The sequence below is a fragment of the Patella vulgata genome, chromosome 7, assembly GCF_932274485.2.
Source record: "Patella vulgata chromosome 7, xgPatVulg1.2, whole genome shotgun sequence".
In the NCBI taxonomy this organism is placed as follows: Eukaryota; Metazoa; Mollusca; class Gastropoda; family Patellidae; genus Patella; species Patella vulgata.
Window position 1 is genome coordinate 63370062 of NC_065885.2, and position 26123 is coordinate 63396184.

The window sequence follows — 26123 nt, forward strand, 5'->3', positions numbered from 1 at the left end:
CTGGACGTTCTTGCTATAATAGTTCAACAATAGATAACGAAAAATACATATTGGACATTTCAGCCAAATTACTAGCGAATTTATGAGTGTTTGCTATGTTGGCAAGATAGTCTCGATTGTTAAGTACCATTGCTACGATAATAAACGTACGTCTCGATCATCCATTTTAATGTTAAATTATAAAATGACGTGGGTATCCTACGTCTTGTCTGCGATATCTCTTCTGTGGAAGCAGACGTTAAATGAAATGAAATGAAATGGGGTTTAGCGTCCTACTGTTCTGCTCCTATGCTGGGCTAATTAAGACGTGCATACGCCATACAGTGTGCTATGAGGGAAATTTTGCCCGGACAGCGGCACTATCGCCTACTCTTATATCGAATTCCAACTGCCAAGGGATCTTTTACGTGCATTCCAATGTATACACGGGACCTCGGTTTTTCGTCTCAACCGAAGAAGTAGACAGCTGTCCTTGTCAGGCCCTCCGTCCTGCATCACTGACAAGGGGGAACCACCCCGGAAAATCTGGATGAACTTTCTCGGCCAATGCAGGGATCGAACACCCGACCTCCAGGCTAGCGAGCCAACGCCTTACCCACTTAGGGAAGCAGACGTTAAAACACCAGGTAGTAGTAGTAGTAGTAGGGTGTTCTAATCCATTAATATCACGACCATCCGATGTTCTAGAGAGTTGTTTATGGGCTTGTCATGTGAATAAATATCTTTTAAATAACATTTGAAGCCCCAAAATACCTGTAATTGGCAGATTTATCGCTTACATAATGCATCTTTAACGTGGCTTTATTAGTTTATTTGATAAATTTCTATTTTTAAAGGTTGTTTAGTGAATGTCAATGTTGCTGACACTTTCTTTATTGTTTCCATACTCGACCAAATCCCCTCATCCGTCATTTTTAAAAAAATGAATACACTTGTTATTTAAAAAAAACAACCCAAAAAGACAACTGAGCTGGCGTCATTTCATCGTCATTATTCATTGTGCTGTAAATTGTCGGATGCTCATTGAATGTAAAATAGAGTGATTGTACTTTCTAAAATTACCTGTCAATCAGAGTTACTCGACGGATGCTATCCGGAAAAGGGGGCGGGGTTTATTTATCACTGGCAGTCTGACACTAAACCACAGTTACCCGACGGAAGCTATACAGAGACAAGGGCCGGGTTTATTTATCACTGGCAGTCTGGCACTCAACTAGAGTTACTCGACGGAAGCTATACGGAACAGGGGCGGGGTTTATTTATCACTGGCAGTCTGGCACTCAACTAGAGTTACTCGACGGATGCTATACGGAAAAGGGGCGGGGTTTATTTATCACTGACAGTCTGGCACTCGGGATGTCAAGACGGAAATTAAGAAGCAAACCACGCCTTGAATTCTATGTACGCGTTTTCGAGCGCAAGTTTTTGTATTTTCATGTGTGCTGAAAAATGACTGAAAAGTTTGGGGAATCCCATGTGAATGATGTCATTTATGTGAGGATTTCTCTTAATTAAACAATATGTAGCCCGACATTTTTTACTTTCAGTCGCCGCCTTTTTTATAATAACACCAAGTCCAAAATCTTTGGGGGTTGGGTTGGGGGTGGGTGGGTGACCAAATTGAGCACGTGCGTAAGGTTTGTCATTGAGTAAACTGGCAGGGTTTCGATTCCCCGGTTGTTCATGACAAGGAGTAGGGTCGCCTGTCTCCGGGTCCTCCGGTTTCCTCCCACTACTAAAGACCCCTACGCGCAGGCGAATTATTGAAATAAATTTGAACCATGTGTTAGTCCCGAAATGACCTAGTTTGTGTCGAGTGGACATTAAACCCCATTTCTCTCTCTCTCTCTCCCAAAATCTCTGTCATGTGCAAGCTGAATTTTCAGCTCAGCAACAAGAGCGGTTGAATGACTTAGTGGAAGAGAACCAGTGTAACCATCCAGTTAGACAAGCATGCGCACACTTCACGCGAGAAAAACTAGAGCGGAAATACTGAGAAAAAGTCACTCATCGAGTAACTTGTTTTTCCTTGCGCGTTTTCTCGCGCGCGAAAACGCTTACATGGAAACGGTTCCATTAAATTTGCATTAGACGGACTTTTTCGCCAGAGGAAATGAAATGAAATGAAATGGGGTTTAACTTCCGTCCTACTGTACTGCTCCAACTGGGCTAATGAAGACGGGCATCTACTATAGTTTCATGTTTTCTAACAAGTCTAAACGTGATTATTTCTATATATGATGCATTATCTAAGATTTAGATAAATAGCTGTCCTGGCTATAATAGTTTTTTTTTTTTAAAAAAAGATAATGCAAAATAAAACATGTGTTAGTCCCGAAATGACCTGCTTACCGCTCCCCCTCTCTCTCTCTCTCTCGGGGGATTGGATGTCCGAATGGTTAGCAAGCGCGCGCTGTATCATACGATCTGTCATTGAGTCAACTGGCGGGGTTTCGATTACCCAGTTGTGCGTGACAAGGAGTAGGGCCGCCTGTCCAACCTCATGGCTTTTCTCCGGATCTTCCTGTTTCCTTCCACTGTCAAGTCCCCTATGCGCAAGGGAATTATTGAAATAAAATAGAATCATATGTTCGTACCGAAATGACCTAGTTTGTGTCGAGAGGACGTTAAACCCCCCTCTCTCTCTCGTTTAAGTGGAGAAAGGTCATAAATATAATTATCGATTACATTGACCTTTATATGTTGATTGATTTTATACAGTGACAATCTATCTTTCTTCAACATTTTATGTCCAATGATAAATCGTGGTCGGGTTTTAATTGGCGAAAATTGATTGTTTTCGAGTAATTCCGCGATCATCTAAATACTAACTTAAAGAAAATGTCAAATTATGTCACGTGTGCCTTGGAATCATGAGTACAGGTTGTAATATGTCAGCTATAAATATCTCCCAAGAACCGTAATTCCTCTTTTCTCGAAAAAGAGTTCACGGATATTCTGAACTTTTTGAAGATTATATACTGAATCAGGGGTCAGTTTTTGACAAGGTGTGTAAGTATTCGACTCCACGGGGTCAGTTTTTGACAAGGCGTGTGAGTATTAGACTTCAAGGGGTCAGTTTTTGACAAGGGGTGTGATTTTCTATATTAATCCGTGTTGAAAGCTGTATTGACCACAACTCAACCAATACTACAAAATGAAACAAGTGCTGAAAGGTTTTGATTGAATTTGGTCATCTGGGATATATATATATAGTTGGTGTTATTCAGCGATATACCCAGTAAAGATGATTAAAATCCTTTATTATATATTACACGATCATGAATTATCATCCTAGTGACCTCATACGTGCACTTCAATGGTTGACATTCGTCTCGCGATTAACGAACTACGTAAATATCGTTATTCAAACGGTAAGACGCTGGCTCGCTATCCTGGAGGTCGGGTGTTCAATCCCTGCATTGGCCGAGAAAGTTCATCCAGGACGGAGGGCCTGACAAGGACAGTTGTCTAGTCGTTCGGATGGAACGAAAAACCGAGGTCCCGTGTACACATTGGCGTGCACGTAAAGGATCCCGTGACAGTTGGAATTCGATATAAGAGTAGGCCTCAGTGCAGCTGTCCGGGCAAAATGCCCCTCATAGCACACTGTATGGCGTTTGCCCGTCTTCATTAGCCCAGTTCGGAGCAGAACAGTAGGACGTTAAACCCCATTTCATTTCATTTCATTTTATTTCATTTCTTTTAGGTTTTGCTCTCTTACTACAGTCTGTCATTGAGTCGACTGGCGAGGTTTCGAATCCCCGGTTGTACGTGACAAGGAGTAGGGTCGCCTGTCCAACCTCGTGGGTTTTCTCCGGGTCCTCCGGTTTCCTCCCACTGCTAAAGACGTTAAACCCCATTTCTCTCCCTCTCTCTCTCTCTGCTCTCTTACTATAAACTATGGAAGCCTATTTATGCACTTTTGCAATCTCAAATGAATGGTGGACAGAGTCTGAAGTATTGCAAAATAAAATTATAGACTGCTACTGATTAGGAAACTGACAATAAATACAATTTTAAACTGATAGTAATTAGTAGTAAACTCACAATAAATACACTTTTAGACTGATAGTAATTAGTAGTAACTGACAATAAATACAATTTTAGACTGATAGTAATGTAATTAGTAACTGACAATAAATACAATTTTAGACTGATAGTAATGTAATTAGTAACTCACAATAAATACAATTTTAGACTGATAGTACTTAGTAAACTCATAATAAATACAATTTTAGACTGATAGTAATTAGTAAACTCACAATAAATATAATTTTAGACTGATAGTAATTAGTAACGCACAATAAATACAATTTTAGACTGATAGTAATCAGTAAACTGACAATAAATACAATTTTAGACTGATAGTAATGTAATTAGTAACTCACAATAAATACAATTTTAGACTGATAGTAATTAGTAACTCACATTAAATACATTTTAGAATGGTAGTAATTAGTAAACTCACAATAAATATAATTTTAGACTGATAGTAATTAGTAACGCACAATAAATACAATTTTAGACTGATAGTAATCAGTAAACTGACAATAAATACAATTTTAGACTGATAGTAATGTAAATAGTAACTCACAATAAATATAATTTTAGACTGATAGTATTTAGTAACTCACAATAAATACAATTTTAGACTGATAGTATTTAGTAACTCACAATAAATACAATTTTAGACTGATAGTAATTAGTAAACTCACAATAAATATAATTTTAGACTGATAGTAATTAGTAACGCACAATAAATACAATTTTAGACTGATAGTAATCAGTAAACTGACAATAAATACAATTTTAGACTGATAGTAATGTAAATAGTAACTCACAATAAATACAATTTTAGACTGATAGTATTTAGTAACTCACAATAAATACAATTTTAGACTGATAGTAATTAGTAACTCACATTAAATACATTTTTAGAATGGTAGTAATTAGTAAACTCACAATAAATATAATTTTAGACTGATAGTAATTAGTAACGCACAATAAATACAATTTTAGACTGATAGTAATCAGTAAACCGACAATAAATACAATTTTAGACTGATAGTAATGTAAATAGTAACTCACAATAAATACAATTTTAGACTGATAGTATTAAGTAACTCACAATAAATACAATTTTAGAATGATAGTAATTAGTAACTCACATTAAATACATTTTTAGAATGATAGTAATAAGTAAACTCACAATAAATATAATTTCAGACTGATAGTAATTAGTAAACTCACAATAAATATAATTTCAGACTGATAGTAATTATTAAAATACAGATGTGACGTCACCCTTTGATGTTGGCGTACCATTATTTCAAATAATCGTACGGGCAACTTGCCAATAGTACTTTATTCATACCAGTGAGATATTGGACTAGTGTGACGTAAAAGCTCGTGCGGAGTGTCAGTATTTTAAGATGTTTAATGGTCTCGAGTTTACGACATTGCGTAATATATTGTAAAAACATTCGGGCCTATGGCCCTCATGTTGTTACAATATATTACTTAATGTCTCGCTCTCGACCATTAAACAATACGTAACGCACAATAAATACAATTTTAGTCTGATAGTAATTCACAATAAATATAACTATAGACCGAACGTAATTAATAAACTTACAATAATTAAGTAATTATTTCTCGTCAACCACCAGATCAGACAAGGTAGCGGCGTGAGTGCGTGTGCGCGTCTTTGTGGATATGTGTGGGTGTGTATGGGTTGGGTCTGCAAAGTAAGTGATTTTCGAAGTATAGGATCTAAGCCAATTTCAGATAAGACATGGCACAATTATCTGGAATACAAGTTACTGTTTTCGACGAGGGTTCTCTCGTGTTTATCAAGCAAAGGTATCCACGCAAACCGCCGTTGGGAATGACAAGCGAGTGGGTGTATTTTTTACACAGAATCTTACTTCAATAGCCAAGGTCTATTGATATTGACCTGTCAACTAAATAAGGTCAGCGTCTAGTTTAACCTATTTCCGAGTAATTGTTAGATATCACGAGTGTTTGTTGCAATGGTCAAGACTCTACAGATGATAATACCCTGTTAACCGACAATCCGAGACATGATCGCATGTCATATTAATTAGCCAATAAGCGTAAATTGGATGGTGACGGGAAATAGTATAACTCTGTGTCCAAGATCTTCACATCCACTTACTAGAAGTAATCCACCATCTTATGATGACATTAAGGATAGACGTGAAATAAATAGCTCTGTTGTCTGTTTCTAGTCTGCACTGAGAGAGAGAGAGGGAGAGAGAGAGAGAGAGAGAGATGGAGGGAGTTTAACGTCCACACGACACAAGAAACCAAATCATTGGGACTAACATAAGGTTCAGTTTTATTTCAATAATTCGTTTGCGAGTAGGGGTCTTTAGCAGTGGAAGAAAATGGGAGGACGATGTTGGACAGGCGAAACCACCCGCTTTACTCAATGACGGACCTTATAACCTAACGCACACAAAAAAATAGGTCATTTCGGGACTAACTTATGGCTCAATCTTATTTCAATAAATCATTTGTACGTATGGGTCTTTAGCTGTAGGAATAATTTATTGATTTATTTAAAGTTGTTTTAAAAGTTCTTTTTTAAGTTGTTTATGTAATTTGCAGTTCTATCAGGGATTGTTTCTTTGCGCTAATTTTACACATTTCAAGTTTACAATTTGAATTTTAATCATTCGAGTTGATGGATGTTGTGTACTAGAATAGCCACGAGCCGACCGGGAAGAATTTCAGGATGTCTCAAGCATTCTTGTCGAACTGTGAAGCCTGGGATACGACGAAAACTCGAGGAGCAAATTGACGTGCACGTAAACGAACTTTCGATTGTCGGTCTTTAATGACTAGTAGACAACGACCCCACTACACCCGCCCCCCCCCCTTCACTCTATAGCATTGCACAAAGGCGATAGCAGAAAACAATTAACCCTATGCTAGTATCAAATTGACCACAGTTCTTTCCTCCTTTTCACCATTCCCGTTCACGTACTTTGGTATTTCAATGGCCATAGAACTATTAATTTCAGGAAAGTCAGCAGGCGTTGTTACAACTACGCGAATAACTCATGCTACTCTAGCAGCGTCATAACCGCATGCTAATCTCAAAATGACCGAAACACTGTATTTTAATACTGCAATGATCATAGAATGATTAATTTCAGGAAAGTCAGCAGGCGTTGTTACCACTACCCGAATAACTCATGCTACTCCAGCAGGAGCCTATGCTAGTGTTGCTAATAGAAATTGGGAAGGAGATAATGAAATGACCGATGTTCACGGAGGATGCAAGGATATAGCAAAACAGTTGGTCGAAGATAACAAAGATATACAGGTGTGTGTGTGGGGGGGGGGGGGAGGTGTCGCGGGATCATTTTATATATTTGTGAGTGTATCACTACAGTACAGCTCAGTTGATGCTTACAGCTAGTGCCCCGGATTCATTCACTTGAATTTATATATGTGACCCGTGTGGGCTAAATGAGTAGGAATGCGCAAAGTCTAATATTGAGCTACAGACAAAACAAAGAAAAGTATTGATTTTGGTCGAAATTGGGATTTTCAAAAAAATAAGTCTATTAATATACTATGTATCAACCTTGTAATGTTTGTGTAGGCTGTGCGTCTTGCCCTATAACATTTGTTTACCTGTAGTGCGGTCCTCCTGCACTTACCAATATACTATTTAGATGGATGGATACATCGCTAACATCCAAGAAAATTGATAGGGTGACAGAACGCGGCAAAGAGAACAAAGAAAGATCAACCAGTGGCTCGCTATCTTATTTAGTGGGATTATACCTGAATAATCATTACCCGCCCTAATTAGTCTGACTAGGGCAGAAACGTAGGAATTTAAACTCCATTTCATTTCTGATTATTTGCCAATTCGATATATATTTGTTAAGGCCAGTACAATTTTCGTCAAGGTCGCTGAGATGTAAAAAAGGTTAGTGCACATGATTATTGGCGAGATTGTAGGTTAGGTTCGGGTAAGCTTTAAAGCTAGATCCTGGGTTAGGTTTAAGAATTTGGGGGAGAGGTTGGGATTAGCGCTAGCCCTTGACCAAACTTGAAGTTAGCCTTATCAAATAGATCTAACCGGGGACGTAGCAATTACGTAATGCATCTTTAATGGTGTTTGTCTTTCATTTAACTAAAGCTGGATCTAGAAATGTGTGTTTGGGTATTCTGGAACAGTATCTAGTAATTCAGACAGGACGAAATACCGAGGTCATGTGTACATCTTACGTGCACGTTAAAAAAAACACCCTGACAGCTGTAATTCAGTTGCCTTCCGGACAAAATGTCCCTCATAGCACACTGCTTGGTGTATGTCCGTCTTTATTAGCCCGGTTGGGGAAGACTGTAGGACGTAAAACCTCGTTTTATTCATTCATTCATTTATAATTTATCTGAAGGTTATTATGGGAGGCGGAAGACATTATTTCTACCCAAATGGTCACAAGGATCCAGAAAATGGTCACAACGGTCAAAGACAAGACGGTCGAAATCTTATTGAGGTAATTGGGAGCCAAGTTTAATGTCGATCGTGAGCGCCAAACTCAAGAACAACAACATACATAAACAACAAGATGGGATAGAGCTTGGAGACCAGATGTTGCTTCCAACAAAATACTGTGGACCTACTGGATCATGAATAGAGGATCTGTCAGGTTGATCAGACAGACCGGAGAAAAACCGCTGGGCTGGGTAGGGAACTTACTCCTTGTCACGTACAAGCGAGGGGTCGAAACCACGCCACTCCCTTGAATGGTCTACATTACAGATGTTGGACCACGCGAATTCCGTTGGTGGGGATGAGTGGTGGAATGGCATTTGATCAGGTATATGTATTTATTTATTTATTTAAAGGAATGGCAAAAAGAGAAAGCTACACGGGGTGTTAAAGCCAAGTTTGTATGGAACGCAACTGATTTATCTCATGTTGATCCGGCAAGTACTGATTATCTTTTAGGTAAGTAGTAATTTTTTTTTTTTTTTTTATAAACAATATTTTATTCAGGATGTCTGAATGGGATTGGGGAACGGACTTGGGAAATACTAATTGTAGGCCGGTTGGGTAGGTTCGGGAATTTCCGGAGCCCAAAATGGCCGCTTTTTATAAATGAGTATTTTGGGGAATACTAACCTTAACCCTTTTAAGAGGGGTAAACGTTAAATTAGATCCAAGTTCAGTCTTCTAAAAAGGGTTAGGGTTAGGATAAGGGTTAGTATTCCCAAAAAAATTTATTAATATAAAGCGGCCATTTTGGATTCCGGAAACACCCGAACCTCCCCAACCGGCCTATGATTAGCATCTCCCAACGGACTTGGCCCATGTGAGACCCCTCTCCCTTATCATCACTACATTGGTTACCCGTTAAATCAGCGAATTAATTTCAAGATTTTATTATTAACTTTTAAAGCTCTAAATTCCGAGAGGGAGGGAGAGAGAGGGGGAATGGGGTTTAACGTCCATTCGACACAAACTATGTCATTTTGGGACTAACATATGGTTTAATTTTATTTCAATAACTCGCTTGTGCGTAGGGGTCTTTTTAGCAGTGGGAGGAAACCGGAGGACCCGGAAAAACCCACGAAGTTGGTCAGGCGACCCTACTCCTTGTCACGTACAACCGGAGAATCGAAACTACGCTAGTTGACTCAATGATTGACCTTATGATACAGCGCGCACGTGCTAACCATTCGGCCACCCAATCCGCGTACTATAACAGACGTATTTACTACGATTACTTACCATATGAGGGCTTTTAATATAAATGTATTTGTTCGTTTCATTAAAAACGTCTTGGTGGCTCACAGCTTCCGTTTCCTGTCTTGTCTTTATTGATTAATGTTCTGGGGAAAAACGCCATTTCAATAGAACCTTGATCATATCATGTGATCTTCAGACCAAGATATAGAAAAAATAAAAAGGAAATGAAGAAAGGATGTACATTAATAGTCCCTGCAAGAATAGGATTAAGGCTTTTTGTGAAGACACATCTACGCGTTAGGCGTCCATCGACACTTTGGCAACTGGAGGTAACTGACAACAACTAAAGGCAACTGGCAGCAACTGGCTGGTTGCTCAGTTCAGCGCCCGTGCACCGATACTAGTGAAACTGAAAAACAGGTGCTTCGGTGGTTCATGTGATTTTGTTCAATTTTGACCTTATAATAGAAATTCTCATATTAATTTTTACTACGAACCGTGCGTTAATTATACTCTTCAAAGAAAAAGTAGGGGATATTGAAATGTAAATACCTATACAGAGTGCGATATGATAAATAGTCATGAACACTTGACATGCTTTGAGAGTAGGTTCACATACCGCAACAACAGGACCACTGAGCTGCACATGCGACACGCAATAGCGCCATACACGTGGTAGGGCTTCATTATCAAATTTAACACTTCAAGGAAGGGTTGATGAAAACTGCCGCGTGCTGGTTTATCCTATCCATGTTTGCTTCCCTATTGGTTCTTGCATACGATTTACTGTTTAGCGAGTCTTTGCTTTAGTATATAGTGCGTTACGTCTAATTTGATCGGGAGACGTGTTCGTCGACGTCAACGTCAACCGACAACACTGCAAGAATTGGCTGTGGCACTGCAAGAGGTGTGGGTCAGATTGCCCCAAATCGTGATTGGACGGTTGATTGGGAGCATGCCACGACGAATTGCTGAATGTCTGAGGATTGGTGGAGCAAGTGTATTCATAATGTATTCATAGCGAATCAGCACCAATAGCCGTGGTGTGGTGTGGTGGATGACAGAATGGTTAGCGTTTTCGATGTCCCGGTTGAACATAGTAGTAGGACGTTAAACCCAATTTCATTTCATTCAATTTTCCTACTTGTCTGCGCCAATCGGGATATTGAAGATAGGCATATGCTATGCGGAGAGCTATGACGCAAATTTTCAATGGACCGTGGCATGTGTACACAGGAGCTTGTCTTTTTTTGTCCCATCTACACAACTAGACATTGTTTTTTGCCAGGCCCTTTGTCCTGCAGTACCGACAGGGATAAACCACGCTTCAAAATCCCGGGGAACTTTCTTGGACAACACCGGCACCAGTGTACATGATCATAGTGTTGAGAGGAATATGGCCGATATCCCGACATCACGCCATCGCGCCATTTTAACCCGAAAATATGACATTTTACGCGATTTTGCGACATTTTTAATGTCGTGGTGTCAAGTGAAAATGTGGTATTGTCGGGTGGAAATGTCATGATGTCGGGTTGTCGAGTTGTCATGGTGTCGAGTTAAATTGTCGTGATGTCGGGTTGCCGGGTTGCCGGGCTGTTGCTATAATTCGCTTGCGCGTAGGGATCTTTAGCAGTGGGAGGAAACCGGAGGACCCGAAGAAAACCCACGAGGTTGGACAGACGACCCTACTCCTTGTCACGTACAACCGGGGAATCGAAACCACGCCAGTTGACTCAATGACAGACCTTATGATACAGCGCGCACGTGCTAACCATTGGGCCACCCCCCCACCCTGATACTAATCAGCCAACATAGGTATTTTCCAAAAAATGCCAATCCCGCATAGCCCATCACCCATAGTTACTTTAAATACTGCATAATATACAAGCACTGTTATGAAGAACAAAGCCATTGTTAGAAAAACACTTGAAGATTAAAGGAAATTATTTGACGTTATTTTCTGATAATTTCGAAACTAATTTGCTGTCAAGTAGTGCATTTCGATTCCTGATTCTTCTGTATCTAAAACCAGATCCTCCTTTTAAAGAATCTGTTTTGTTTCTGTAATGCTGGAGAAAGAGATTTAATCTAAAAAAAAATCTTAAAGATTTTTTCTCGAAAGACTGATTCTAAATTAAAGAACTGTAATGATGAAGAGGTTTTTTTTTATCTTTTTAATCTAAATAATTTCCTGCTCTTCAATACGTTCGTTTTACTTGTTCTAAGAATATCCTCGTTAGGAGAAAATTGTTCTCTCGATAACACACAGTCAGAGAGATGAGTCGGATCCGATTCATAAAGGATTATCCACGACTTAATTTGTACACGAGGTTGTAATCAGGTGCTTGAACGCAACTAATCTCATTCCAGATCCTATACAAGTGTACTCTGACATCAGATTAATCACCTCCTTTCATTCTCCTTCTGTTAAGTGTTTAACGTCCGCTTCCATCGGGGGGTTGGATGTCTGAATGGTTAGCGTGCGCGCTGTATCATAAAGTCTGTCATTGAGTCGACTGGCGTGGTTTCGAATCCCCGGTTGTACGTGGCAAGGAGTAGGGTCGCCTGTCCAACCTCGTGGGTTTTCTCCGGGTCCTCCGGTTTCCTCCCACTGCTAAAGACCCCTACGCGCAAGCGAATTAGTGAAATAAAATTAAATCATATGTTAGTCCCGAAATGACCTAGTTTGTGTCGAGTGGACGTTAAACCCCATTTCTGTCTCTCTCTTTCTCCGCTTCCATCAATGGTTATATGGCAGATAAGTTGTCTTTTTTTATTATTGAGAAGGCGACGCTGTCGCAAGGCCAAATACGCTCATACCAGTGGGCGAAACAACGATCTCAAGCTAGAGCATGAAGCACGACATCCTAACCGCTGGAACCCTACCTCCATCCCCGCCTCCATTCAAATGCACGATCAGTTTGAAATTGTTGCTGATTGAAGATTTTCATGTGGGGTTTAAAATCTTATGGTGATTGAAAGTGATATTTCCATATCCCCACAACTTCTGTCATAGAAACAAAAACCGGAGGCAAAGATGCGAAGACGCAACACGAAGATGTGAAAAGGCGAGTGACCGGGTTAAATCCTGGTGTGGTCGAGACAATTCCCCGGGTTCATCATCGGACTAATTTCAAGCAGAGGGCCTAGCGAGGAACCACATGTACTCGTCCCGATAAGACAAAAATTGTGCCCATAGTACAGGTCGGCGTAAACGTAATATAATTGGAAATTCAATGAAGACCAGGCGGAATTTCCCTCATAGCACACTACATGCCCGTCTTAAGTATCCCGTTTGGTACAGATAAGCCCCCCCCCCCCTCCTTCCCTTCACCAATCTCTAATTATTAAGGGGTGTGTGTGTGTGGGGGGGGGGGGGGGGTGTGGATGGCTGAATGGTTAGCGTGCGCGCGCTGTATATCGTAAAGTCTGTCATTGAGTCGACTGGCGTGGTTTCGAATCCCCGGTTTTACGTGGCAAGGAGTAGGATCGCCTGTCCAACCTCGTGGGTTTTCTCCGGGTCCTCCGGTTTCCTCCCAATGCTAAAGACCCCAACGCGCAAGCGAATTATGTAAATAAAATTAAACCATATGTTAGTCCCGAAATGACCTAGTTTGTGTCGAGTGGACGTTAAACCCCATTTCTCACTCTCTCTCTCTCTCTCTCTCTCTAATTATTAAGTTTTTTGATGCAGGAGGGCCTGACAAGGAAAGCTGTCTAGTCGTTCGGATGGGACGAAAAACCGAGGTCCCGTGTACACATTGGCGTGCACGTAAAAGATCCCTTGGCAGTTGGAATTCGATATAAGAGTAGGCCGTAGTGCCGCTGCCCGGGCAAAATTTCCCTCATAGCACACTGTATGGCGTATGCCCGTCTTCATTAGTAGGGTGACCCACCATAAATAAATATCTCCATATATCTCGACAATTACGCCACAATATGTATATATATGCCAGGCCTCAAATCAGTTTCACACAATTATAGTCACTAAATAAACGATCATGTTGTACTTAATAAGCTATGACCATTAATCATGTATAAAAAATAGACTGAAAACTGGTTCCAAGAGTCGTCCATAACATCCAGACACTTTTGAGTAAAAGATAGGTTACGTGCCCTTGTTTTGAAATTAGTCTCGCTTAACCAGTCTATCGACCATTCTACGTCTGATTGACAGGTCGGGATAATCAAGACAACTTTTTTACGAAACATAACAGAAAGCTAGAACAAGAAATTGAATTTAGAAATAAGCACGTTAGGTAGCTCAACAATCGTTTTAAGAAGCTTGTAAAAGTAAAATGAAACTACTGCTAGTATCATGTTCCTGTCTAACCCGAGTGATTCAGAGATATTATTTGTACTAAACCAAAAGATGCCACTCTTAACGGTACAGTTAATGATAAAGCGATTTAAAAAATGAAACGAACGTAATTTCTAAATCTGCTGTAATAACCAAGAAGCTTAATTTTACTGCTATTCAAAATCGTCAACAATAAATTTTTTACGGCTGTAATAGTTGATAGATTTGTAGAGAATTGCACGTGCCATGGCTATTTATAGTATCATACTGTCAGAAATTTGGTCTCGGCACGGCGAATGTGCACGCTTCAGTGGTAGTCTCGAACTATCAGCGGTGGACTGTATTTCTGTGAGTACATGGGTCACCCTATCATTAGCCCAGGTTAGGAGCAGAACAGTAGGACGTTAAACCCCATTTCATTTCATTTCATTTTTATTAAGTTTTTATTAACGTGCACGCAAACGGATACAACGGTGAACATATAAACGAATAAATACACATTTCAAAATTAACTGCAGCTGTCACTTAATATTTATGAAGAAAATTCAAAGTTTTGACTAAAAACTGAAAACAGTTTGATACACATTAATTAACAGTCACGGAATCTTGTTGGAGCTTTAAGTAAAAAATTCAAATGCCAGTTAGAATTGGCGAAAACCGCCATAAGCATTTATTATTTAGCCGAAGGTGCGTATTCAAAGATATAACATGAATAATAGGGGACAGAAATGTTTGTTATAATGTTTTTTTGGTTTCTTTATTTTTTCCAATCGTACCAGCAGACACCATTAAAGAAACCATCACACTTCATACCCTCACAGCATCCAGCCCACCAGCTACACTTGTCCCCAAACGCATTGCAGCCTTTACTTTCACCAACATCAGCACTGTGAACTGGTGGCGGTGCAGCATTGGCGGAAACCTGTTGATCACCTGATCTTTCATTCACTTTAAAACCTGAAAATTATCAGAAAATCGAAAAAATTAAAAACTGAGCAAAAATATAAAAAAGATCGAAAATATTAGAAACTGGAAAAAAAATCAACAGAAAATCAGAAATATCAACAGAAAATCGAAAAAAGAAAATCGAAATATCAGAAAATCGATAATATTAGACAATGGATGATATCAGAAAATGGACAATATTAGAACATCGAAAATATTAGAAATTCGATGATATCAGAAAATGGACAATATTAGAAAATGGACAATATCAGAAAATGTATGATATTAGAAAATCGATGATATCAGAAAATGGACAATATTAGAACATCGAAAATATTAGAAAATCTAAGATATTCGAAAATCTGAAATATTAGAGATTCGATGATATTAGAAATTGGAAGTTCCGGGTTCAAGTTTTTCGGCGTTGTTTTCCCTTGTCAGTGGTGCGAGAATAAGGTCTGGTAAGAATAGAGTATAGCCGCTCGGATGGGGCGAAAACAACGCAGTGAACAAGTTGGTATATACACGTAAATAACACTTGATATTTAGAATTTAATTGCTGTCCCTGGCAAAATGTCCCTCATTGCATGCTGCGTGGAATATGTCCATCTTGGACAGGTAGGACGTTAAACCCCATTTCTTTCCATTCATTCCTGATTGATTGTCGTTCATCCAAACAAAAAACGAAGTAAAAGGCTTCCATTGTCTTGATGTTGTCCCTGGGAACTCTTCAATATAGTAAATATTATTGGTCCTTTAGCTAAATACATTAACATCGATTAATCGAACTATTATCATTAACAGATTTTCTAAACTTAAAATGGCATTTGTTTTGTTTAAACAGGGCGAGATAAGAGAAAACTAATAGTATAAAACGTGTTTTTAATTACTAAAATTATAGATAAAATAGAATGAATTGTTGATTGTATTAAAGTTAAAAAGATTACAACCAGAACAATAACCATTTCGTGAAGTAAGGCAGAAAATCACAATAACGGCACGGAAATGTGTTCGAACGCGATGAAAGGACTGTTTATATTGTCAGAAAACCACTGAATCCCGAGTATAACTCAACAGAGAGAAAGGGGGGGGGGGGTGTAACTAGCTTAGAGCAACGAAGGGGGACGGGAAGTGTTCTCAGGGGTGCTGCAAAATTAATGGGCATTGTATATCTAGTGTTTTTATGGTCGACAATTTTTTTCACAGGCAGGGGGGGTGGGGTTGAAACTTTTTGCACCCCTCCCCCCTGTGCCCCACCCCTAGTTACGGGCCTGGTGAGAGAGAGAGAGAGAGGGAGAGGGAGAGAGAGAGAGATTGACATTGATTCGTTTTCATTTCAATTATTCGCTTTTGCGTAGGGGGTCATTTGTCACTTCCCTAAGCATCTCGCCAATTAAATTACTGCTTTGCTCTTTTTTTGTTTGAAGGGTTTTTGCAAAAGGCAATTTGACCTTATTATTGCCAATGATTACCTCCAGCTATTTGTCAAAGACATTTTTTTATAAACAATATTTTTATTCAGTAAATATGTGATGTGTTTGTGTTGATTACGTACGGTAGATAGGTGATATACGTTAATGTTTCCACCAGTACCCAATTTGTTTTCTAGATGCGAATGCTCTTGAGGGAATTGTTCTTTTGAATTTGAAGCTAGGTTAACGTTCAGTTGAGACACTGCAGAGAGAATTAATTGTATTGGCATCTGCCAAATCGTTCTTTGAAATATTGACCTATCAACTACATTGTAAATAATATTTGTGTATTTTTACCGTAAAATGACTGGCAGAAAGTTGCCAGTAAATTGACTGTATTTTAACACTGACTTGTAAATTTACTCCTAAGTGGTAGATTTAGATTTACAAACAGTATGTAAATTTACAGTAAGTGTAAAATAACTTGTTCTGGTAAATAGAAAGTGCGGTAAATTTACGTTCTCTGTAAATTTACACTGTGGTAATTCAACCATTGCAAAGTCCTTTATATTGACCCAGTGTTTCCATCACGCTCAATTAAATAAAAATAATTCATTTTTAATAAAAAAAAAAAAAGAAGTTACTTTTAATACAAAATGAACTGTTCTTTAAAAATACAAAAAAAAGGAGATATCGCAGTAGATTATCACAGTAGATTATCACACAAGCGATATCTAGTGTAAAATGTATTATTGGGTGATAAAGTTTATTGCCATGTAACTGTTTCGATGGTATTTAGTAATTGAACTAGAATATACAGGTCACAATTTTATGGAATATAATTACTGCTTATTACCGAGCGACATTTCGACTAGGCTTTTCTAGTCATTATCAAGCAATGATAAATTATAACAACATTTAGTTAATGCTGGCATGCTGGCCAACCAGAGACACCATTACTATACAGAGAGAGAGAGAGAGAGAGAGAGGGGGGGGGGGTAACGTCCAATCGACACAGGCTAGGCCATTTCGGGACTAACATATGATTTAATTTTATTTCAATAATTCGCTTGCGTGTTGGGGTCTTTAGCAATGGGAGGAAACCGGAGGACCCGGGGAAAACCCACGAGGTTGGACAGGTGACCCTACTCCTTGTCACGTTCAATCGGGGATTCGAAACCACGCCACTGAACTTTACTATACCGGCATCTCTGCGTCGAATTAAATGAAATGAAATGAAATGAAATGGGGTTTAACGTCCTACTGTTCTGCTCCTTCGGGGCATACGCCATACAGTGTGCTATGAGGGACATTTTGCCCGGTCAGCGGTGCTATGGCCTACTCTTATATCGAATTCCAACTGCCAAGGGATCTTTTACGTGCACGCCAATGTATACACGGGACCCCGGTTTTTTGTCCTACCCGAACGACTAGACAGCTGTCCTTATCAGACCCTCCTTCCATCACCACTGACAAGAGGTAACGACGTCAGAAAATCCCGATTAACTTTCTCCGCTAGCGAGCCAGCGTCTTACCCACTTAGCCACCACGGCCCCGCATCGCATTAAAGAGAGAGAGAGAAATGGGGTTTAACGTCCACTTGACACAAACTAGGTCATTTCGGGACTAACATATGGTTTAATTTTATTTCAATAATTCGCTTGCGCGTAGGGGTCTTTAGCAGTGGGAGGAAACCGGAGGACCCGGAGAAAACCCACGAGGTTGGACAGGCGACCCTATTCCTTGTCACGTACAATCGGGGATTCGACACCACGCCAGTCGACTCAATGACAGACTTTATGATACAGCGCGCGCACGCTAACCATTCAGCCATCCAACCCCCCCCCCCCCCCCACACCGCATTAAGAAAGTAGGATTGTTACATACATGTTCATAGTTACCCTCTGTTTTTCATATTTCATCGATATAAATATTGTGTGCACACAATCCTTAGGTTTATTAAAGCCACGTCATGCCCGATGGTAAACAAATAGGTTTTATTGAGAAAATTATATTTCTAGAACATTTGATACCACTTTTCATATTTTACTTTTTATTCTTACTACTGCCCCTTTCGGTAAATTCGAGTAATAAACAGCTTAAAATGAAATATTGTTTAATGACGCGCCAGCACCAACTGGGCTCTACTGCGCCAGACATATGGTGAATTTTGCGAGAAAGACTAAATTGAATCACAAAATATATATATATCCAAACTTAAACATACATTATGCAAGAGCTAAATCTGCCTGTTGCAGGTCTTTCTATAGGTCTGAAATGTTATCTAAATTATTAATTAGACATTAATTAACTTATCCAGACCATAATCAACTCTCGATGTCATCGCTAGTCTGCGATATTTACTGGATTAGGTTCCGATTTCCTGTTCGACTTCCATTCATAATTAAATCAAAAACTGGATAATCGAGATCGTACCGACTTTAGTAATGATGATCGAGGCTAGCCCCAATATTCAATCGCTATAATCTCGGTTCAGCGTAGATCAATTTGACTGAAATTTTCAGCAAATTCCCTTTAAATTATCTAGTTTTTAACTGTTATAGTGAGAACTGTCAACTATTTATCTGATCTTCCATAATGTATCTTTAATCAATTACCACGGATCAGTAAATATTTAAAATCACATCATAGATCACTATTAAATATATCACATTAAATCAAATATAATTTAATTATAATAAATCTGATTAAAATATATAATTATTTACAGTTAAAATTTATAATAAAAATATCTCACTTTTTTTAAATAGTCTATTATTTGCACAAAATACTAAGTCAATTCGGGACTAACATATGGTTCAATTCTACTCCAATAATTCGCCTGCGCGTAGGGTCTTTAGCAGTGGGAGGAAATCGGAACACGAGGTTGGACCGACGACACTACTACGTGCCACGTACAAGCTAGGAATCGAAACCACGCCACTTGACACAATGCCAGACCGTATGGCCTAACGCGCACGCGTTAAACCTTTCTGCCACCCAACCCTCCATTAAAGCGCCGGATTATATTACAGTACCAAAATGGAAACTGAAAAAACTTGGTTTTAAATGATTTCAAGTTTCAGTGGCTTTGAAGTGGAATGCCCTCCCTTTAGCTTTAAAATCTGCTCCAACATTTTCAATATTTAAATCTAAATTAAAGACATTCCTGTTTTCTAAATATTAAAAATAAACTTAGAATTGACTTTGTGTGCGCTTTGAGCAGACTTTATTGTTTGGAGTTTAGCACTATATAAGACTCCTATTATTATTATTATTATTATCCATAGATTTTTGTCAACAATTGAGTTTTGGGTTATGTCTCTGTAAAATACCCAAACTACATAACCTTCGATTATCCTAAAAAAAAACAACCTTATTAACACTTCTAATTGAAATTGACTTTTGAAATGTAAGTACTGGTATGGGTAATTAAAATGGAACCGCGGGTGATTCCCTGTCTTCGACACATCCGCTCTATCAGAATCTCCGGAAACTAGTCTACGAGTTTTTAGCGGAAAAAACCCATCCATACCTACTTCTTCGGGCAGGTTTCGATATCCGGATCTGTTCTTACACTCTGTGCGTTAATTTGTTTGGAAAAGTACATAATTACTATGGCTTTTTAAGTAAATTTGTGAAAGTATGTTTCCCGCCGAATTCATGGTTATGTGTCAATTAAAATAACGGATTCTAAATAAACGAGATTGACAATTGATTTTTAGCGCCAACGACCTGAAATGAAATGATATAAAATGAGGAAGGCGTTAACCTCCAACTTTTCTCCACCAAACAGGCTGATTAAGACGGGCCTATAAGGGAAATGAAATGAAATGGGATTTAACGTTCTACAGTTCTGCTCCTATACTGGGCTAATGAAGACGGGCGTACGCCATACAGGCGTGAAATGAGAGAAATAATTATTGCCCGTGCAGCGGCACTATGGCCTAATCTTATATCGAATTCCAACTGCCAAGGGATCTTTTACGTGCTTGCCAATGTATACACGGGACCTCGGTTTTTCGTCCCATCCGAACGACTAGACAGCTGTCCTTGCCAGGTCCTCCGTTCTGCGCCACTGACAAGGGGGGAACCACGCCAGAATATCCCGATGAACTTTCTCGGCCAATGCAGGGATCGAACAAGCGACCTCCAGGCTAGCGAGCCAGCGTCTTACCCACTTAGCCACCGTGCCCCCCCCCCCCGGCCTATGAGGGACATATTGCCCAGAAAGCGGCGTTTCCGCCAACCCTTCATCGAATTGCAACTGTCAATGGTTCCTGGGCGGTTGGATGGCTAAATGGTTAGCATGTGCGCGCTGTATCATAAGGCCTGTCCTTGAGTCAACTGGTGTGGTTTCGAATCCCCGGTTGTACGTGACAAGGAGTAAGATCGCCTGTCCATCCTCGTGGGTTTTCTCCGGGTCCTACGGTTTCTCTCTCTCTCTCTCTCTCTCTCTCAATGGTTCCTTTAGGTGCACAGAGGTCGAGGGTGGCCGAATGGCATAACGCATGCGTTTTAGATCATAAGATCTGCCATTGAGTAAAGTGGCGTGGTTTCGATTTCTTTGCTTGCACGTGACAAGGAGTAGGGTCGCCTCTCCAAACTCCAAACCTGTTGGTTTTCTCCGGGTCCTCCGGTTTCCTCTCACAGCTAAAGATCCCTACGCGCAAGCGAATTATTGAAATGAAATTGAACCGTATGTTAGTCCCAAAATGACCTAGTCTCGGTGCAGAATGCAGAACAGAGGACGTTAAATCCCATTTCATTTCAGTGCATTTGTTGTACGGAAACATTCCACGAAACGAAAAGAGCAAAACTTACCCTGTATTAAGACGAAACATAAACTAAACACAACGAAAATATTAACCAATTGCGCCATTTTAACTGAGGATTGATTTACAAAAAAACAAAACTCTCTTGTGTAGCATGTAACTATACGAGTTTTAGTTTTTATAGGAGTCGCTGGAAGATATTAAATAGTATAATAAACTATGATTGACTTAAATTAATAATAATTCGTTTCATCTAATTATTCTGCCATAATTTGTAAACTACCCGGTAATCAGATGACGCTTTTTTTGGTACAGCTATTTATTAATCACTCCATTGACATTTTACCCGTTGTTCGAGGGTACGTACCGAATTTTATACGAAACATGTTGAGTGCGTTAGAGAGAGAGAGAGAGAGAGAGAGAGAGAGAGAGAGAGAGAGCGAGAGATGGGGTTTAACGTCCACTCGACACAAATTAGGTCATTTTGGGACTAACATATGGTTCAATTTTATTTCAATAATTCGTTTGAGCGTAGGGGTCTTTAGCAGTGGAAGGAAACCCGGGGGGGGGGGCGGAGAAAACCCACGAGTTTGGACAGGCGACCCTAGCCTTTGTCACGTACAACCGGAGATTCGAAACCACACCAGTTGACTCAATGACACCCTTATGATACAGCGTGCACATGCTAACCATTCTGCCATCCAAACCGCCTATGGTAGACGGAGCCACGTAAGACACTGACTCACTAACCAGAAGTTCCTGTGTTCGACCCCGGTATAGGGCGACAATATTCCTCGGAATTTTCCAGCATTGTTTTTTCTTGTCAGTGGTGCTGGACTGAGGTCCTGACAAGATACAGAAATGAAACGGAGTTTAACGTCCTACTGTTCTGCTCCTAACCTGGGCTAATGAAGACGGGCATACGCCATACAGTGTGCTATGAGGGAAATTTTGCCCGGACAGCGGCACTACGGCCTACTCTTATATCGAATTCCAACTGTCAAGGGATCTTTTACGTGCACGCCAATGTGTACACGGGACATGACAAGATACAGAGTCTACTCGGCTGGATAGGACGTTTCAAGAAGTCTTGAAGTTAAAATCTTGAAATGAAAATGTCCAGAAAAATATAATGAATTATCAACATTATTACACCAGAGGGCGTTAGCGTATGTGTACAACTTTGATACAGACTATAGATTAGAAAGCAAAGTAGACTTTTTGAAACGTAGAAAATATTTTTTAAGAGTTCAAATTCCAGATTTTTTTTTAGATACTTTCAGAAACCAATGAATTGCTTTCTTTGTCGTGTAAAATTAAGAAATTATTTTTTAATTTCAATATTTAATGATATATAAAAGTTACCGATAAAACGACGAAAATGAAACATAAAGTCAATTTTTTGTTTAAAATGTTGATTTTGTGCATGAAATGTTGACATAAGAATGTAGAAACAAGAATCATTAGTTTAGAATGTTGCGTTCGTGTCTAAAATGTTCAAACTGGAATGTAGAAACAAGAATCATGAATATTGTCCCATTTGGTCTTCCATACTTGGCTGTATACAGATTTATTCGCTCCGCTCAGCGCTCTTCAAATATTCCTGTTTACATTTGACAGCGGCCGTGGGATTCCAGCTTTGAATTTTATTTAGTTATACGATTTTAAAATTGATAGTGTGCAAGTATAGAAGTTGACGCTGTTAAGTTTTTTCCTCCCGTTCGCGTATTTACTAACTGCGCCGTACAAATGGCGTTCATCACGCTTTAATCAAATTAGAGTTCCCACGATAATTAGATGTTATCAAAGCAATAACCAGAAGTTTATTTCCATATTTTATCTCAGATGTATATCTATATAGTATATCATTTCAAATCAGTTCTTTTTATCAAACATTTTTTATTAGATTGACATATTTTTATATTCTTATCGAAGCAGTATCTATTTATCGAAAATCGATTGTTTTCCAGTTTCAATCCTCGAAAGACTGAAAATAACATTCCCGAATTTTTTTAGCCCTTCGTTTGCTTGTCATAGATCGCGAGGATTGTATGTTTAGTCGTATGAATCGGACGAAAATTCAGACCCATCTGTTACACACTTCGGTGCACGTAACGGAATCCTAGTCTGTAGGAAATTATAGGACGGAGGGCCTGACAAGGACAGCTGTCTAGTCGTTCGGATATACATTGGCGTGCACGTAAAAGATCCCCTGACAGTTGGAATTCGATATAAGAGTAGACCGTAGTGCCGCTGTACGGGCAAAATTTCCCTCATAGCACACTGTATGGCGTATGCCCGTCTTCATTAGCCCAGTTCGGAGTAAAACAGTAGGGCGTTAAACCCCATTTCATTTCATTTCATTTCCTATTTCATTTCATTCGAAGTTTATATAACACACTGAATGGCGTATCCCGACTTTATTTGTCCGGTTTGTTCAGGATGTTAAACCTCATTTCATTTCATTCGAAGTTTATTTCATACACGCCATGGCATATTCCGTCGTTATATTATTAAACCCCATTTTATTTTATCCCAGGTTAATTTCACAAACTGTATGGCCAATCCCGACGCTATTAGTACAGCATTTTGAACCCCATTTCATTTTATCCCAGGTTAATATCACAGGTTGTATGGCGTATTCCGTCACCATTAGTTCAGCACTTTGAACCCGATTTTATTTGATCCCAGGTTTATTTCACAGACTGAATGGCTCATCCCGACGCTATTAGTACAGCATTTTGAACCCCATTTTATTTGATCCCATGTTAATTTCACACACTGAAATGGCTCATCCCGACGCTATTAGTACAGCATTTTGAACCCCATTTTATTTGATCCCATGTTAATTTCACACACTGAAATGGCTCATCCCGACGCCATTAATACAGCATTTTGAACTCCACTTTATTTATATGGGTCACAATTCTATGGAATACAATTACTGCTTATTACTGAGCGACGTTTAGACTTGTGACCTGTATACTCCAGTTCAATTACTAAATGCTATTAAAACAATCCATTGTATTTGATTCCAGGTTTATTTGATAGTTCCCACATGTCTTACAGTTACGAACAAGAGACGCAGGATACCAAGGACCCAACATTAGCTGAAATGACCGAGAAAGCCATACAAATCTTACAAAAAAACAACAATGGCTTCTTCTTATTAGTGGAGGGTGAGTCTATTAAAGGGAGCATGGCTCTACTTTTTGCTAACTAATCGAATTCATTTAAAGAGCGCATGGCTCTATTTTTTGTTTCATTTTTCGTGTCTTAGATATTGGATATTAGGGTTCTATAGTTTCACAGCAAGATAATAACATCATTATTGATTGAAAATGATTAATTTTGAATTCTAATTCGTGTTTTTAATTTCGAATATTATGGAAAATATTGAGTTAGAGACTTACCTCCTTAAAGCTTGATACACATGGGTAATTTTCTTTGTAAGGGACCTATAAAGAAGCATTATGTAAGCGCTAAATCTGCCTTTTGCAAGTCTTTTTTTTTGTTGGACTCAATTTTATGTTATATAAAGTATTAATTAGATATTTATTCACATGACAAGCCCATGATCAACTCTGTAGACGATCGGGTGGTTGCGATTTTCAATGGATTGAAACAAGATCGCCATGTATAATTTATGAATGGATAATCGAGACTTTGCTTATTATCGTAACAATGGTACTTGACAATCGAGACTATATTGTGAACACTTCAAAGCCTCATGACTTCGCTCAGAAACTAACAATTTTCAATGTATTCATTTGCATTATCTATTTTTGAACTGTTAGCACGACCATTCTTACATAACGTATCTTTAATTTCTCTTCGGGGGATCACGTGGCTGAGTGGGTAAGACGCTAGCTCGCTAGCCTGGAGGTCGGGTGTTCGATCCCTGCATTGGCCGAGAAAGTTCATCCAGATTTTCCGGCGTGGTTCCCCCTTGTCAGTGATGCAGGACGGAGGGCCTGACAAGGATAGCTGTCTAGTCCTTCGGATGAGACGAAAAACCGAGATCCCGTGTATACATTGGAATGCACGTAAAAGATCCCTTGGCAGTTGGAATTCGATATAAGAGTAGGCCGTAGTGCCGCTGTCCGGGCAAAATTTCCTCATAGCACACTGTATGGCGTATGTCCGTCTTCATTAGCCCAGGTTAGGAGCAGAACAGTAGGACGTTAAACTCCATTTCATTTCATTTCATTTAATTTATATTCAACTGTTGCACCAGGAACTGAGTCCACGCTCTCAGTAATGTTCTTCTGTTTCTTGGAGCGACGCTTTAAAAAAAAAATAACAAACAGCTCCGCTAATTTAAGTACATAGACATGAAACATGGCATGTTTTTATTTTTATTTATTTATTTTTTTGTTGCTTTGGGGAAGGGTAGTGGGTTACAATTATGCATCGATTAGCTGAGTACAATGACGTCACACATCAGAGTTTCCTGGTTCGTATAGTTAAAATAAATCTCACTCGTGCGCATCATTGCGATTGCGAGACAAGTTTATTTACGCATCATTTGGTTTGATTTAAATGCATTTTTGTTTTTTAGCTTTAATTTTTGTTTATTTTTGTATAAATTTGTTTTTGGGTTTAATTTTTGTAAATGTGTATTTTGTTATTTTTATACAGGGGGTAACATCGATCATTCTCATCATTCGGGTCGGGCCTTTGATGCTCTTCACGATACACTTGCTTTAGAACAAGCCGTAGCAAAATCAGCCAGCATTACGAATGAGAAGGACACTTTGATTTTGGTCACTGCGGATCATTCACATACGATGACTATGGCAGGTTATCCGGCCAGAGGAAACCCAATCTTAGGTAAGATACTGAATACTAATAATTGATCTTAATCACCCTAAAAGGCCTTTGATTAACATTATTTATATCTGACATTAAAAAATAATGGAATTAAAAAGGATGTAGAAAGCCTA

The 26123-nt window shown here is 39.1% G+C and overlaps 1 protein-coding gene and 1 long non-coding RNA gene across 2 annotated transcripts in view; one reads left to right on the forward strand and one right to left on the reverse strand.

The window, feature by feature from the left end:
* LOC126827249 (alkaline phosphatase) overlaps positions 1-26123 on the forward strand; it is a 44902-nt gene that overhangs the window by 11417 nt on the left and 7362 nt on the right. Inside the window, exons 4-8 of the mRNA XM_056102542.1 lie at positions 7188-7357; positions 8445-8546; positions 8899-9001; positions 24216-24356; positions 25819-26010. Of these exons, the coding sequence (XP_055958517.1) occupies positions 7188-7357; positions 8445-8546; positions 8899-9001; positions 24216-24356; positions 25819-26010 (708 nt within the window). The remainder of the gene's footprint in view (positions 1-7187; positions 7358-8444; positions 8547-8898; positions 9002-24215; positions 24357-25818; positions 26011-26123) is intronic.
* Positions 14687-21368, reverse strand: LOC126827285 (uncharacterized). The gene is made up of 2 exons (XR_007682637.2): positions 21227-21368; positions 14687-15002 (listed from the first exon to the last, which is right to left on the reverse strand). It is a non-coding gene; the product is annotated as an uncharacterized LOC126827285 (long non-coding RNA).